The 16,501-nt window shown below is 39.3% G+C and overlaps 1 protein-coding gene across 5 annotated transcripts; it reads right to left on the bottom strand.

Annotated features, from left to right (window-relative positions):
* Positions 1–279: 279 nt before the first annotated feature.
* GTF2A2 (general transcription factor IIA subunit 2) lies at positions 280–16,265 on the bottom strand. 5 transcript variants are annotated; one of them, XR_012153972.1, is made up of 6 exons: positions 16,180–16,265; positions 14,138–14,289; positions 12,898–13,002; positions 9,739–9,865; positions 6,704–7,774; positions 280–5,546 (listed from the first exon to the last, which is right to left on the bottom strand). XR_012153972.1 is itself a non-coding variant. In XM_073303651.1 (5 exons), the coding sequence occupies exons 2-5, from the start codon at positions 14,207–14,209 to the stop codon at positions 7,749–7,751; spliced, it is 330 nt and encodes a 109-aa protein (XP_073159752.1). In that variant the 5' UTR covers positions 14,210–14,289; positions 15,901–16,015; the 3' UTR covers positions 5,634–7,748. The 5 variants fall into 5 exon arrangements, 1 of the variants encoding a protein (XP_073159752.1); XR_012153969.1 differs by lacking the exon at positions 16,180–16,265 and adding an exon at positions 15,901–16,015; XR_012153970.1 differs by lacking the exon at positions 16,180–16,265 and adding an exon at positions 15,703–15,893.
* Between the last annotated feature and the right edge of the window lie 236 nt (positions 16,266–16,501).

Raw genomic sequence — 16,501 nt, 5'->3', positions numbered from 1 at the left:
CCATTTGAAATACAGGAAAGGCTGTTTTTTATTCACAAATGAGTCTGAAAAATCAAAGGCCAGGGCTGAAAATTTGGCCCACTGAAGGTGGTGTTGGAAAAAGCCTATGGCCAGTTGTAGTGGTCCTACCAATTCTGCCACTAAGGAGCCTTTCCAGAGAATATTTCCCAGTATATTTACTTTCCGCCCTCAATATATGTAGCCTGATTAATGCATTTCTGATTAAAGAAATAAGCAACTAAAGATTAGATGAGAATGATGACATGTTTCAGTCCAGGCTGTTCTCATAAATTGATTTCTTTTATTTTCAGTTGGTTGGGAGTTGAGAATGAAAAATGTTTTGTCTTCATGAAATCTTAGGACACAAAGTTACAGTGTGACATTCTTACAGAGGGGTAGAGTCCTCCATTTAACCTGTACACACAGAAAATCATTGATAAAACCAGTTAGGACACAGATATGAAAAAATCCTTATTACCCTATAAATCAATATTATCTCCTTAACATGCTGCTATTGGGTCTTTCTGCAGTTCCCGGCTAAAGAGACTGTTTGCCTGTGAAATTTACTCTATGGCCCCTGCTGCTGAGGTCCACATCGCAATAGAAGTTTGTCTTGTATGTTGTATTCAGGGAAAAGGAAGACACGTCGGGCATTTCAATTTACCAAATGTCAAGTCATTTAAGAACTTCAATCATCTTTCATTTATTTGAAATGACTTAGGTACTTTGGCCTGGCCTACAATATTCTACACTACAGATGTTTAAAACGTTCCCAGGCTGAACTAATAATTTCTGGTGCATAACTAGTACGTCCCGAACACACAAAGGCAACTAGAAACACACTAATTTTGGGTCAAAGCTGAGGCATATCTTGGCTGGATACATAAAAAAAGGGTCTCTTCATTAGCTTAGGAATGTCAATGGACAAGTGCAATATAAAAATCTTACAAAAATCATTTGCATGATGACAGCAGAGAGGTTATTGGGATTTGTAAATAAAAGTCTTGAGATAGTGATTGGGGAACCTTACCTGAATATTTACACATCTCCTGCTGTATAGGTGTTTGGCTTTTTAAAAAAATTACTGATACACCATTTGTAATTTGTGGTTTTCTTGTTTTAAAAATTAAAATATTTTCATTTTCACACAATGAATGTGAGTTTTGTCTGTATGTTGTCCACTTAGATTGCAAGCTCTTCTTGGCAGGGATGTGTCTTATCTTATCAGCTGGGAAAGTGCCTTACGCATATTGGGTGTTATGCAAGTAGCATATTTTAAGCTTGAGTGCTCAAGACATTGCCCAAAGTGGATTGTGAATAGTGCATGTTTGATTGTAAAATTGATCCAGCTTGGTGAGTTGTGGCATTTAAATCAAGAAATGGAAACAATGCCATATAGCAATTAACTAACACAATACAACTGCAACTATTTGGAATTCACAAATGGTCTCCAGCCTAAAAATTATTTAAAACATTCACAAGTGATTTTTAAGAGTTTCTCAAGCTGATCATAAATAATTCACAAACAGCAGGGGAAATAGCAAAGAATTGTCAGATACTGATCAAATAGGGGAATAAATTCTAATGTATCAGTCAGCAGGAAGTTGGAAAGCTCATTTCCTGGAGAGGGTTCAGTATGAACCTAAGGTTAATTTCAGCACTCAAAGATTTAAATCAGCGGACAAGGTTCAAGGAATCACAGACTTTGAGAGGCTTTAACCAGATATTTTAATGAGGTGATAACATTAACCTAAAGGAAAATGTTCATACTGATTTAAAAATTGAGGAACATAATTTAAAAATTAAGAATGAAAAATATTTAGGAAACTCAGGCAGAAATGTTTAAGACAAAGGGCAGTTAGCATATGGAATAAAATGCTTGAGAAGAGGATTGAACCAGAGGAGGTTTCCAGGAGCAATGCCAATTTAATACACTTAATTCATGCAGTTCATTCATACCGGTTGTTTTAAGTAGTGATAAGCTGTGCATTCACATTGTTAAAACACACTATCACGGATAGTGCGTCACGGATGTACTGTGGCACTCATTTAATAAATCCTCTTGAATGCAAGAAGCAGAACTGATGTTTTTGGATGCTTCTGAATGCTATAAATACATCACAGAAATTCCAGTGAACAAGAGTCTAGTAGAGAATTAGTACAAGCATCTCTTAGGATTCCCATTGGCTTCAACAAGTACAGACTATGTAATCAAGAACCACACTGCAGATCAGAAAGGAGAGTTCATTCTTCTTGTAGCACAGATGTATGCTTGCCATTCTAAACAATTGATCAATCATTTGTAACTGGATACTATGGCATAACAATAGCAAATAAATACATAATGTGTATCCTCTAGGTGACTGGGAAGCGTAATAATGTGTCTTGGCAAGTGTGCTGCAACCTCAATATCCTGGTCAGAAAACACTGTACAGTATATGCAAATAAGTCTAAAATAGTCAAGCTTAAAAACAAAACACTTATTTCACAAGATACACTTACAATATGTTGAAGAAATGTAGGAGGGACTCTATCTGCGATGTCTATATGTGAAGCGTCCAAAGTGATGGGTTCCAGAACAGCGACTCCTTTAAGTCAAACAGAAAATCCTAGGGAATCTAGAGATAAAGGTACATCGGTAGGAAAGTTTCAATCAAGAACCCAAGATAATAAACTCAGCCTGAGCCTATTTATTTTAAAACAGTGGTTTGCAACCTGTGGTCCGCAGACCGCTTGCGGCCTGCAAACTATGTCTAAGGGGTGCACAAAAGCTGACTATGAAAATAAAGTTTCAGATCCCAGAAAATGCATTCCGTTCTTCTGATCAAAAGTATGCGACTACCCCCAGTCAAAACCTGGAAGTGTTGTTGTTACCACAGAAGCCCACAGTTTAGCACCTTTTCTCATGTGGTGTCAAATGCCATGCTGAGCATGTGCACCATTTACAGTTGAATTCTGTTCAGTCAGTTTTCAGTCCAAGACTTCTATGGTAGGGGTCTGCGGACCACAGGCTGAATTTCCAAAGGGGTCTGCATCTCCATGTGAAATTTTTTAGGGGGCCCCCAATGAAAAAAGGTTGAAAACAACTGTTTGAAATCATCCTCAACCATTAGCCAGGGAGCAGCAACATAAGGAAGGTCAGGTCTTGCCTTTAGTATTTTTTTAATTACAGTTCTTATTTTTGCTTGGTGACTTCCACTTGACAAATGGATGAATGGTCTCTCTTATTTGACGGAGGTGGCACGAAAACCAAGATTAGACAGAAATTCAGCTACATCTCCATTGGGAAAGCTAATATTGCCTTTCCGAGTACTCTTCTTTCTCACTCAGTTGCATGCTGTGCTTCACCCAAAGCACCGTTATCTCCACAGCCCACGTTCAGACATGCAATGAGCATTAACTAGTTTATTTACTTGCTCTGGACATTCTTACATCAATTTTAATATTTCACAGTATCAATGATTCAAAGCATCATAAAAGATGACCTTTCGCAGCGTAATAACTCAACTGGTTACTGACAGGGGTTAAGAAAGGTGAAGCATCTGTCAGAGAATGGAAGGATACCTTATTGTTGAAGAATGGGATAGGGAATGAGATCTGGACTTGAAATTTCAAAAGTTGCATACATACAACTGTGCATAAAGTTGCTGCCATTGTGTAAGTATTGCACAAGTTTAGGCCCTGGGTTCTATAATTGGCTCTGCCACAGCCTTCCTCTATGACCTTGGAAAAAGTACTTAATTGCTCTGCCTGCGTTTTCCCAGCCATAACATGAGGATGCCAACCCGCTTCTTTGGTATATTGTGAGGCTTGGTTTATATCTGTAAAAGATTACAAGATGCTTAGATACATACAAGTGCAAATCATAGTGAACTCGTATCAAGGACCCTGCAATACCATTGACAAGCTACAGTCTAAGCCTTGACACCAACAGTAAGCTCCAGAAGGCATGTTTCCAGCAAAGGAAACATCAGGCAGAATCTAGGGCCAGGATTTTCTACTTATACAAGAATTAAGCACATTAGTAGAATACGAAGGGGAACAAAATGCAAGAGGGAGACAAAGGAGTGGCAGGGACGTGCACAGGGAGAGGGTGCGTTTTAGAATAAAATTAACAATCTGAATGCTACACAGCAGGTTTCCTAAAACAGAAATAAACTCATCCTTGTGAATTTAAAAAACAGGAGAAGAAAATCACAAGAGCAAGAACATTCAATTTTGGTTTTGCTCTTATCCCCTTGTGATTGTGGCAAATGTGAACAATATTGCCAGTTGACACAGTCCAACCAGCTGTCAACGAGGAGGTCACGCAGCCAGCCATTAATGCTATGTGACATTGGTAATCCAACTCTGGGTTGAAATATCAGTCAAATATGAAAAAAAATTTAAAAATACAGCTTTTCCTTTTGCTTGAGGCCATTTTCAGCCTCTCCAAATCAAGAGACTGGTGCGTTGCTAATAAAATTCCACAAAACTCTTAGATGTTCACCCCCAAAACTGGCCAAATTCTTATTTGTGTAATTACATTCTGTCCACCGTTTTCCGCTTACATTGTCAGTTAGATACAGTGTTCTTTACGTTCTCTTCCAAATTGTTAATACCATTGTATACTCTTAAAGAACACAGTCAGGTTAGTTATTTCTAAAATTTTTATATATATATTGTCTCCCTCTTACTAACATCAGATTATTCAAACTGAAAGTATTTCTGCAATCTAAGTTTACAGTGCACCATGTGTGATCCTTTTCCACTTAATTCAATCTGGATAATTAACTAATCAAGCACATCTTGGAACTTAAGTGAAAATGTTGATTTCCAATGCACCAGTCACAGCACTACCAGGTTTGGATTGTAAAAAGTGTAAGTTTAAATCCAATTCAGAATGCCCACTTAAAAAAATAAAGCCCAGTTATTTGATAGAGAGATTCTAATTATTACCTCAACACCTAGACAACACAGGAATGATGGTGTCTGTTAATTAAATGGATCTAAAATGTTTACCTCTGCCATGAGTTACCATGGTTTCATGGATTTAGAAGGGAAAAGTGATGTATTTGATGTTCTGCATTTGAAACTGTTTCCTGGATGGATCTTTTGAAAAGTGAATTACCAACAAAAGTACTGCAGATACGCAATGTGTACATTTTGGTTTCTTCTTGTTCTTTGACATGAATTCACCGCATGCAAGGAAGTAAACCACTTTGGCAATGAAACCTCTTTTACATTCTCAGTTTGAAACTTCTGATAAAGAGGATAGGAATTGGCATTCAGGATAATTTGCTTCTCCACCCAGACATTGTTTTATTTTGATTAACACAGCCCAAAGTAGGGCTGAGCAAGGGTAGAAGGAAGTATAGAAAGAGATAGCATATGGTTGGTATCCAACAGGTACAAATAGCAACTCTGCCCTGAATCCAAACTAGAGTAAATTATTATACAATTATTACAGTAGTTCCTGAAGGCCACAGTCACGACTGTGGGGAAGGGATGGTCTTCTACAGAATGGGGAAGAGGATGGTCCCTCCCCATTACAGCCAATCAGGAGCCTAAAGAAAGGTGAAGAGAAATAGATCAACATGATTTTAGCTGGTTTTAACTCACCAAGGGACAAATAAAGGAATGAAGGTAACACCTTTATGCAAATGTATATTTATCTTGTGCTGGGGTAACAGGTGCATATGAACAAAACTTCAACAACTTTCGACATACAGAATATTAAAAAACACTGAAAGCTGGAAGGTCTCCCAAACCCACTAGATATTTCTCCCAAATTTTAATACCTACAGGATACGACAGACATGCCAAACATATACATGAGGGATATCCCCAAGACATTAAAGACTGTGCAAATTATTGGTTAACAAGGAAGAGACCCCATAGATCTATATCACCTGAAAAGGGAGATGTTAAAAGGCAATGCACATTTTATCTTGGATCAATACAAAACATTTGTAGGCCTACTTGACAGAGATGTCCTTTTGCTATTGTAAGGCTTCAACTTGTGTCTTGATGCTGAAAAGGCTTGATTGACCACTAATGGACATAGTTCCTTTGAAAGTTAAATGATAAACATGAATCTGTCACCAAAAATTTCCAGTTAAGAGTTTTGCCATAAGACACAACAGGTGTGTCTACATAAGTCCATTTTGTATAAGCCCTACACATGCCTGTACCTAAGGCATCAGTGTGAGACTTAGGTTTCCAGGCAAGTAGCTAGAAGGATTAGTGCTATCTGCTGAAAATTGGTTTGTGGCACAACCACAAATATATAGCCACAAAGTTGTTTTTTCTGTTGTAACCCCAAATAAGCCTTTACACAAGTTAGTAGAAATTACATTGCTCTGGCAATCAGCATGGTATATAATTTTTACTATGATCACTATTACAAGTCATTCCACTTTTTATAACTGTCTTTACATGTCCTCTTGTTATATGGCCTAATCCAAAAAGCTACAGCTGATCTCAAGTGGTGAATAAGGAGGGATAGTAACTGAATTATAAATACAAAAAGTATACACTACTAAGTTTAGGCATAAAAGTATATTTGGTTCAAAATTCAACCAAGAATTTTTTTAAATAGTTGGTTTAATGAGAGATGTGTTCTCTGGAAGTTTTAATGCCTCTAAACAAGGCATAATTACCCATTCTAAAAATATTTACCGACAGATCCAGCAGAGTTAGTTAGTAGAGGGAATAAACTTACACAACTATTCCCGGAGCTTTTTCAGCTGTGACACTTCAGATTCCAAAAGGACCTGCCTCATGCATAAAAAAAATCCCTATGTTTGTCGTATCCAAATCACAGGAAGAGTAATTTTAAAGCATGCGATGGAGTATTAAACAGGATTTTTTTAAAATTCATAGCTGAACATTAACAGAATTTCAATAGAGCACTGTACTGAAGTCTGATAAGCGTTCAGTCAAATATATTAGACCAGAGCTTGAATAAAATAAGTGAGATAAATTCTATCTATACACACCTAACATTTGAGAATTTAGAATGTTCTCACGGGACTGGACTTAATCATTTTCACTTCACTGGTTAAGCCTATGACACTCATTTTCTAATATGTGAGTTAATGCAGGGTTTCTAAAGGATGCAAAACCGACAATGCTACAAATGGAAAGATTTTACTCCAGAAACAGGCACAGCACATGCCCTGGCAGTGCAAGTGCACAACCTATTGCCAATGTGCCTCCATCCCATTTATAGCAATCATTTCTAGTGGTGACAGTACGTCAGACACCAAGGCGATTTAGTCACTAACCGCAAACAAGTGTCCCCATTTGTTTCAGTTATGTGGGCCACATTTGTACTAGTGAGCTAGAGCTGTATGCCTCTACAACCTGTTTCTCATCACTACTCCAAGAGTAATTTACCTAAGGCTTAAGGTAATTTTGTGAGAAGGTTGCTTTAACTAAACAAACACCTTTCTAATTATCACTCACTTCTCTAGAAAATTTTAAATAAAAGTTTATTAGAGAAATTACTTTGAACAAAAAAGGCAACAATATTTGTTTTGTCATTTAGAAAAGTAACATTGTTTTCTTCATGCCCTATTAGGTGAATTGAAGAAATGCTACAGAAAGATATTTCTTTTCACTGCCTTTCTGCGATGCATTCTAGCATGGATTAACGCGTGTCTGCATCACTAGAATAAATTATGAACAGTTCTTTTCCATGCTTCTCTCCAGAAAGTGCTGCATATTAACAGAAAATGTTGCACAAAAAGCCCCCACATTTCTTGTCATTCTGCAGTATTGGAACCAGTATCTAGAAAAGAAAGAGAAAGTGTATAAATAAATACAGATAACTCGTACTCAACTTTGCAATGTCTTAACAAAAAATGAACATTCTCTATGTTGGAAAATGTTTCCCTGCTGATCTCAAAATACAGTGATTTAGCATCTGTATTATAAAAGCTGAAACAGTGCCACACCTGGATAATTTTGTTTCCATATGTATCCTCCTTCATTGCCAGGAAGAAAGTGTGGCATAATTGTGTTATTTTACTTGGTTAGCAGTAATGAAAACTTTGAACACAAAAAGTCGCTGTCCCCATACAGAGTTTGCTAATAAGTCCCCATTTTTAAAAACTGAAGTAAGTTTGCTCTAAATTAGAGTAATACACTTGAACACTTGATTCTAGCCAGCTTACAAGATATGCTCTTGGGGCATGCAAGTGCTAGAAAGCCATGTAGTCTGTTCAAGAGATAGGTCATTAGATGTTGGATAGTGACAACGTACAGGCCTTTGTAGAGACTGGGCAATAGTGTATTTAACATAGATTTATAGACATAAGAGTTCTTTATAAAGCTGAATTACTTAAACACACAAGCAACAGTGTATTCTGTAAGAGAGACGCTGCAAGCTGATATTGCAATTTCTTATATTTGCAACTGTTACCTCTCTCTTATTCCTGGTGGCATGGGACAAATGAGTAGTCTAGTTACTGACACGAAGACAAGATAACAATGGATAGGAGAGTCCTTATTTTAAGAAGCTAACTATTTGCTGAAAAATACTAAAGATATCGTCAGCAACTTTATGGTACCGTGGTCTTCAAATCCGGTACTTATACTGTGATATTATAAATGGAAATTATTCAGACATGGAAAATTACATTTTCCTTTAACTGCTACAATAAATACATCTTAAGAAACAAAGAGGTGAATCAAGGTAACATGCATGCCCAACATTAAAGACAAGGTACTTGTAAGGAATAACTTATCAATCGTTGAGAATCAGTTACTCTAAAAATATCACGACAATCGTGCCAAGGCCAGAGAGCCCTAAAGGATCAGTTCCATGCGCCAAGACTTTTTTTTAGAAGATGTACTATAAAGGGTTTTCTGCTCTCACTTCTTCCTTTTAATGTATTAAGAAAGGAATCTTAAGCAACTGAAATCCATCAGCTAGAAACTATGAAAGTTATTCTTTGGTAAAGCATTTCAATAGAACAGTTGGCTAAACAAGCCAGACAAGTAGAGAGTACATATGAGCTAATGACCTTCCATGGACAGCATATATGTGGCAGTCAAGACAGAGTGCACAAATTACAGGACTTGGTCTGTAATACTAAAAGGACAACATTTCTCAAACCCTGGGATCCCTCAGTCTCCTAAGAACAGAACTAATGTTTCACCAAAGGCTTCCAACAATGCCCTTATTAGTCACTTATTGCTGCTGAACCAACTGTGACACTTTTCATCCTTTGGATTAGACCTTTGTGTCAGTGGCATTCTGATAACCAGAAGGTTAATGAGACTTGGGAGAAATTTAAGTACTTCAAAGAGCAATTTCTTCTGTAGAAGTAATTCCTGTTTTGTTATTGTAATTGTTTTATATAATTTAGTAACTAATGACCATTAAGGCCTAGTCACATTTATCTTTGGTAATACTTTAGCTTGTCACAAGCATATTTATGCTTATTCGTACACCACTAAAATCCAGTCCCCAGGCAGCTTTAACTAAAATAGCTTTAAATAAGACAATGATGCAATGCAGAACACACTTGTATCTTACTCATCTGAATTAATCATCTAATTTCTGCATGTGTGCAGGAGGGTCGTGCACTCCTGTTTTAGTCTGAGTTACGCAGGATGTAACCAGAGGTAGAAGATAGCCTGTGATTGGAGCTATTTAAGAACTCTGGCTGCACAAAGTGTATTTCATAATATCTTTCAAGTCTTCTCTGCTAACCTAATATTTATACTGCGGTTCAGTACTATACTTACTTTTTCCATCACATGCAACAATTTTCACTTTATCCACTTTCACGAGTTCAGTTACCTCTCTAAATTCAACATCGTTCAGTACAAAAGTCCACACATTATCACAGAATCTGTATGTATTCAGAGAGCCCTTTAAAAGAAAGATGTAACATAAAAAAAAACTATTTTCAAAAGATCTCCAGTACAGTAACAGAAATAAAGTTATTCTTGTAGCTACAGCTAAAAAATTCTTAACATTTGAAAAATTGTCATCTTATCTGCTTCTAAAAATAGTTAAGAAGTTTACGGATATTCATTAATTTAAAGTAGGTGCTTTTATATTTATAAATAGATTGGATGTGCTGCTTTTATTAAACTAACTGTGAGCCAGAACATGCAATCCTAAAATCTAAGAAACACAGATTTAAGCAAATCTGAGGAAAATTGTTTGAGTGCCCCCAAGCGGTAGAAATTCTCAGGTTCATACAAGAACATTATGCAAGTAAGGAAGATCATCATAAAAAATAGCCAATCTTCTGAAACGGTTATGAGTTTTCCAAAGTACACGAAGAATGAGGTCACAGGCTTCATCAGCAAGATTTATGTAAAGAGGAGATTATGGGTCATTTATAAGCCTTTCACTTATTGATTCCTTCAAATAGGATAAAAGTTCTGTGTGATAAAAACAGTCACACTATTCTCCCTTCGGCTTTCCACAGTAGGATAAGTTAGTGGTTTCTACCAGGGGTACCCATATCCCTGGGAGTACGCAGAGGTCTTCCAGGAGGTAGAACAACTCGTCTAGATATTTGCCTAGTTTTACAACAGGCTACATAAAAAGCACTAGCAAAGTCAGTGCAAACTAAAATGTCATACAGACAATGACTTGTTTCTACTGCTCTATATATTATACACTGAAATGTAAGTACAATATTTATATTCTAATTGATTTATTTTATAATTATATGGTAGAAATGAGAAAATAAGCAATTTTTCCAATAATAGTGTGCTGTGACCCTTTTGTATTTGTGTGTGTGATTTTGTAAGCAAGTAGTTTTTAAGTGAGGTGAAACTTGAGGTACGAAAGACAAATCAGACTCCTGAAAGGGGAACAGTAGACTGGAAAGGTTGAGAGCCACTGGTAAAAGTGTTAACACTGACAGGATGAACGATGGGAGGGGGGAAAAAATCACACAAAGAGAAGTAGAGCTACATGACCCAAGATGGAAATTGATTATTATTTTTGTTTTCTGAATAAATGACAGGGGTTTGTTACTTTTTTGTACATTTTATATAATTTACAAAGTCAAAAACACATAATTCATGTACAGCTCATCTCAGATGATTTTTACTTGAGGCTACTTGCCGATTTAGACCCAGTGAGTGTGTGAAAGATTTTTATTTTCATTCTTCATTTAAAACACATGCTATACACTTGTTAATTCAACCAGTGTTTCTGGACTTAAACGGGTTCATTTGTGATGCTGGACCTCCTCTCAAAATCAAATTCAGACTGACATTTGAGAAAGGGTTTGTTTCACTTCGAAAGTCTATTTCAGTAAACACGAACATTTCTTTGCTCCAGAGTATTCAAAACAGAAGAAGAATGAATATCAAAAACATCTCAAAGGCAGAATATGAAAATTAGGACGTTTTATTAATTTGGCAGATGATAGAAAATTTGTACTATGAGTTTAACATGACCTAATCAAAATGATAAAGTACAGTGGTTGGATAGCTTATGAGTTTACATTAACTGTTACCCTTATTCCAAGGATGGATGCACAGGGGCTTGTTGGTAATGGAACTCTGCAGGGGGGTCCAGGTAAAGGTGGTTGTGGCTCAGTGGGGGAGAGAAAAGGGGGGGTCTCTGGGTATGATAGAACTCAGCAGGGGAGTCTGGGTGTCGAGGGATCCAGATGTTGGGCTCAGTGGGTGGGGATCCAGGTGCTGCTGCTTGGGGCTCAATGGGGTGGGAATCCAGGTTGCTCATCTGGATGGTCCAGGTGCAGCGGGAGTGGAGCTTATCAGGGGGTTCTCAGTGCAGGGAGATGAGGCTCGGTGGGAAGGTCTGGGGGAGAAATCTGGATGTAGGTCTGACCCGGCCCCAGATGTTGTGCAGGAGAAGAGGAAGTCCCGTCCACCCCAGCCCAGCTAGGACTAGCAGCTGAGCCCAGTGCAGGGTAGCAACCACCCGCTGTGTCTTCCCCAGTCCCGCCCCCTAACCCACAGTGATTTACCTCTCTGCCGGCTGCCCTGGGCACCCAAAACATACTGCTGGGAGGGTAACATGATTGTTCTTGTGGCTTCCCTGTCAGAAAGTCATTCTGCGGGAGGGGGTGTATTCACTGAATCATGCATGGTTAATAAACTATTTTATTTCACCTCATTTCTGTACACTGTGTCCAAGGAAGTTACAGACTACCTGCCTCCCAAATATTGAGCTCAACCAGAAATGAAAATGCCCACAATAGAAACCAAAAATCTCTATTTGGCATTCATAATTCAGACCTTGCAGCTGAATGCCTTACCATTATAGGTAACATTAACTAGTTGTTCAAGCCAAATGTGCAAAACAATTAAGCTAATCAAGAAGGGGTGCAGGGAAGAGGGTGATTGAGCACTCCTCTCTGAAGTGTTTAAATGATTGCATAACATTTTAGTCACCTATCCCATTATACACTAGTGATTTAGGAAGCATGAATTATCCTCTTTAGAGCATTTTGGAATACCAGCAACTAATTTAATGTAGAGCTGGCAGGATCTTACTTTTCACTACCTTTCCTCTAAATCCCTGTCAACTTTCTGGCTGCTGTATATCTTGGACGATTCCATGGCAGAATTGTGACAACTACATGAAACTCAAACAGCCTCCAGGAAGTTAGGCAACATATTATAATCACATAAATAAGCAGGAATTTAGTTCAACATGCTACAGCTAGCCATAGAATGTTGGAAGGGACCTCAGGAGGTCATCTAGTCCAACCCCCTGCTCAAAGCAGGACCCATCCCCAACTAAATCATGTGGAGTAACACAACAGTATTATTTTTAGAAATAAAGTGGACCCTTAAAAGACTTGTTTCCATCCATAGCAGACAGAGATAACAAGCCTTATGGTTCTCAGTGCGGTGTCTGAACACTGATGGAGAATACCAGTTAGATGGGGACTTTCGTGCACTTACCCTGAAATTGACTCTGTTCCTGACCCGTTGTGCCAATGCTGAATTTATAGCCTTGTCAAACTGAAGTAGCACTTGAAGGGCAAGCTGAGGGGTGATCTGCTGAGACTATGGTTTAAAAAAAACAAAACCAAAAAACCCTTGACTTTATAACCGATTCAAAAATGCATGAAAATGGATTATCAACGCAAAGCTTTCATGTAACAAACCTCAAGATGTAGACTAGTTTTTCCAGTAGCTTTATTGGAAATATATATTTATGACTTTATATTTAATGAGGAAATGGAGTAAAGTGAAATTTGTTAGTTTTTGTAACTTTGTGGAGGAGACAAACTTGACCAACATGCAAAGAGAGAGTATTTTCCAGAAAACATGCAGTAATTCCCACATTTGAATTGTCTTTGCATCCATGGCCTACAGCCTCCTCTACATACACACAAGACTAGGAATTGACATCAGATTTCATCACATCAAAATTGTCAGTTCACTCTAGACCCAGAATCTCTTGATTAGTGACTCATCAAGCCAAACCTGACAGGGACAGCGCCAGCCTGCAGCACAGTCCAAAGTTACTTAGCAAAATCAATTGCAAAGACTGGAAATCTGAGATTTGATGAGACAGATGAGTCTCAGAGTCCAATAATTAAAATACAAAGAGAAGGAAAAAGAGTTTTTTGGTAGTTAGCTGGCACTCATGAGGAAGCCTAAAAAAGGCATCCCGAAATTGTTTGTCACCCCAACTAGGTTTTATCCTCTTTATGTGAAAGTTATTAACAAAGGCTTCTTTACTCATGGAAAAGGAACAAGTTTGCTATTTTAGAGGTTTTTGTTACATCAAAGATTCTGGGCAAAACCATATGTGCTAAATATTCATTATGGATGACTGGAATAGCAACATCAAATAGGTAGTTTCAGGTTATAGGTCAGACTTTCATTTACTAGGATACACAAAAGTTGGCCTCTTAATTTGCATAAGATGCTTTTCTTCAACCGAAATACTTAAGTGAGAAACTTGCTTTCATATTTCAATGAAATACTAAATGGCAGTTTTAATTTTTACTTTTAATTTCATATGACAGTTTGATTTTTCAAGTAATCAACTACAGAGAAATGAGTAACATACCTGCATTTGAAGTGCAGTGCTTTTAGTTCTTAACACTGTCTAGCTGAGTAGTTTGGAAATTTAATTAAACTGTTAGCTCACTGCTCAATCATACTTCACATTGAGTTACTTGTCTCCCACCTGTATGAGCTCATCCAAGCTCTCCTGAAGGCTGTTCCCCAGTGTGGTGTTTCTATACAGTTGATACGCCATGGTTTATAAAGATGAGAGAAGTGTTACTGATCATCCACAGCTATGAAACAGCCAATAGGTTTCACACTTTCATTGATGGCCTAGAAAATCCAATAGGACAATTACTGAGCTGAAAAAATAATCAAAAGCAGCAACATAGGGGAAAAAAATGACCGGACAATGAATACCAAGCAGAATGCCTTTAATCTCAAATTGGATATAGCTTAATTCTTTGCTATTTAAAAAATATTATCTGTAAGTTGTCAAATTTTTCATTACACGATGGAAGAAAAAACAATTTGACTGAATAGACAAATAAGGAATTGAATGCTACTCTATATCTTTCTTTCACAATGTTTTTCAATATTATTAAGTCTTACTTTGGGTAAGTATTTAATTGTATTTCACCAGTTCCTTTATGCAGATTTTTTCCAATACCTGTTTGCTCAGATATACAATTCTCACCACCACCTTTAAATTTGCAACAGAACCGATAGGGCTGATTTCACGTAACAAGAGTTTCTGAGCACCTTGCCTCATCCATGATCACCAGCCCAGCTTTGAGAAAAACTTATTAGTTACCTACAAAGGATACCAAGATGCTGCTTTTTTATTTTAAGGAATACTTTATTCGCTTACTGTTAGAATTAATTATGAGTATTTTTAAAACAGAAGACTCTACTCAAAAAACGAACAAACAATTGTCTTACAGAATCGGTGAACAGCACCAGACACCCTGAAACCTTATACCCATTACCCATGAAAAGAGTACTGGCCTGGACCAGATTCTTCAGAGGAAAATTTAGCACCCCAATACCAACTATGACAGTCAAAATTCTTCCTAACAGTAAACAGTTAGCTGTTGGGTTATATTCTTCCCATTTTTAGCCTTATAAACAATATAAACAGCTAGTCTTTTCACAGCATCAATGTAGGTTACAGAGGTAACAAGGAGCACTTGCTACAATCTTAACATATCATGTATATTTTGTTTTTCTCAGGACACTGCACAGGACAAAAGAGAAGAGAAAATCTGGTAAAAGGGTCTAATGTCAAGGGACTGTTGCAGTGTTGGAGGCACATTCCTTCCTCTTCGCAAGAATCACTGCACTTAGGTCATCAAAATTTGGGACCAGAGGGGACTTTGAGAGGTCAGATAATGCAGCCCCTGTGTTGAGGCAGGACCAAGTAAACCTAGACCATCCTGACAGGTGTTTGTCCAACCTGTTCCCCAATGATGGGGATTCCAGAACTTCCCTTGGATGCCTGTTCCAGACCATAAATACTTTTATAGCAAGAAAGAGTTCCCCTAACATTTAACATAAATCTCCCTTGCTCCAGACTGCGCCTGTTACTTCTTGTCCTACTTTCAGCCGACATGGAGAGGAAGTGAGCCCTATCCTAACGTATCCGGAGACTGTTACGAGCCCCCCTCATTCCCCACGGAGTCTTTCTCGTCCCAAGTCCAGCCAAACCCCGGTGTTAGCCTCTCCCCTGAGACCACATTTTTAAACCTCTTCACATTTTCCTTGCTCTCCCCTGGACTCTGCAGGAGCGCAGTGCCCAGCCCGGGACTCAGCCAGGACCCGGCAAAGGGCTGCTCACGCCCAGGGGACCAGGCTCGGCATCGCAGGCCCCCCGCCGCCCGCCGAGGACTCAACAACTGGCAGCGGGGCTCTGCCCAGCCCCGTCTCACAGACCCTCCCCTTCACCTGCTGGGGGCAAATCCCTCCCAGAGCGACGGCACCTTCCGGCCTCTCCCGCTCCAACCGTCCGCGACAGCGGAAGGACCTCGCCCCTCTAACCCGGAACCAGAGGAAGTGAACCGGAACCGGAAACTTCCGAAAGCCGCGGGTCCCGCAGGCCTTTCCGGAGGCAGCGGCGCGGGGGTCCTAGCAGGCGGGGCGGGGCGGGGCGGGGCGGGGCTCAGCCCCAGCCCCAGCCCCAGCGCAGGGGGACGTGCGTGATCCCGAGCCCGGCCCAGGGGTTACCGAGCGTGTGGCCAGCCTGAGTCTGCGGGCTGGGCCGGTTCGCTTCCCGTGGGGCCCGCTCGGGGGCGGGGGGGAGGCTCAACAGTCCGGGCTGCGGCGTCTGTGACATCCAGCGCCCCCGTGAGCTCGTGCCCGCCGCTGCCGGTGAAGCGTATTGAACTGCTCCGCGTAGGAATGCGCCGCTGGCAGCAGGTGCTGACACGTCCCGGGTTGTAAAACTCCGCTACCGCCGTAAACAGCCACCTGCTGCCGCAAGTGCCTACGGGTAGCCGGTTCTTACGCTCTCGTGTATGTGAAATTGCTACGTGTAGAAATGTGGTAG

This window comes from Lepidochelys kempii, chromosome 10 (assembly GCF_965140265.1).
Source record: "Lepidochelys kempii isolate rLepKem1 chromosome 10, rLepKem1.hap2, whole genome shotgun sequence".
Lineage (NCBI taxonomy): Eukaryota > Metazoa > Chordata > Testudines > Cheloniidae > Lepidochelys > Lepidochelys kempii.
The sequence above is the reverse complement of the archived record's forward strand: the minus strand, read 5'-3'. Positions and strand labels throughout refer to the sequence as shown.

What these genes read in the sequence shown, in the direction of transcription:
- GTF2A2 (XM_073303651.1), bottom strand. Translation starts at nt 14,209, where the DNA reads ATGGCGTATCAACTGTATAGAAACACCACACTGGGGAACAGCCTTCAG. An exon ending in GCTTGGATGAGCTCATACAG is followed by an intron (nt 13,003 to 14,137) that starts GTGGGAGACAAG and finishes TTTAAACCATAG; the next exon opens with TCTCAGCAGATCACCCCTCA. An exon ending in TGTTGCATGTGATGGAAAAA is followed by an intron (nt 7,775 to 9,738) that starts GTAAGTATAGTA and finishes TTTCTTTTCTAG; the next exon opens with ATACTGGTTCCAATACTGCA.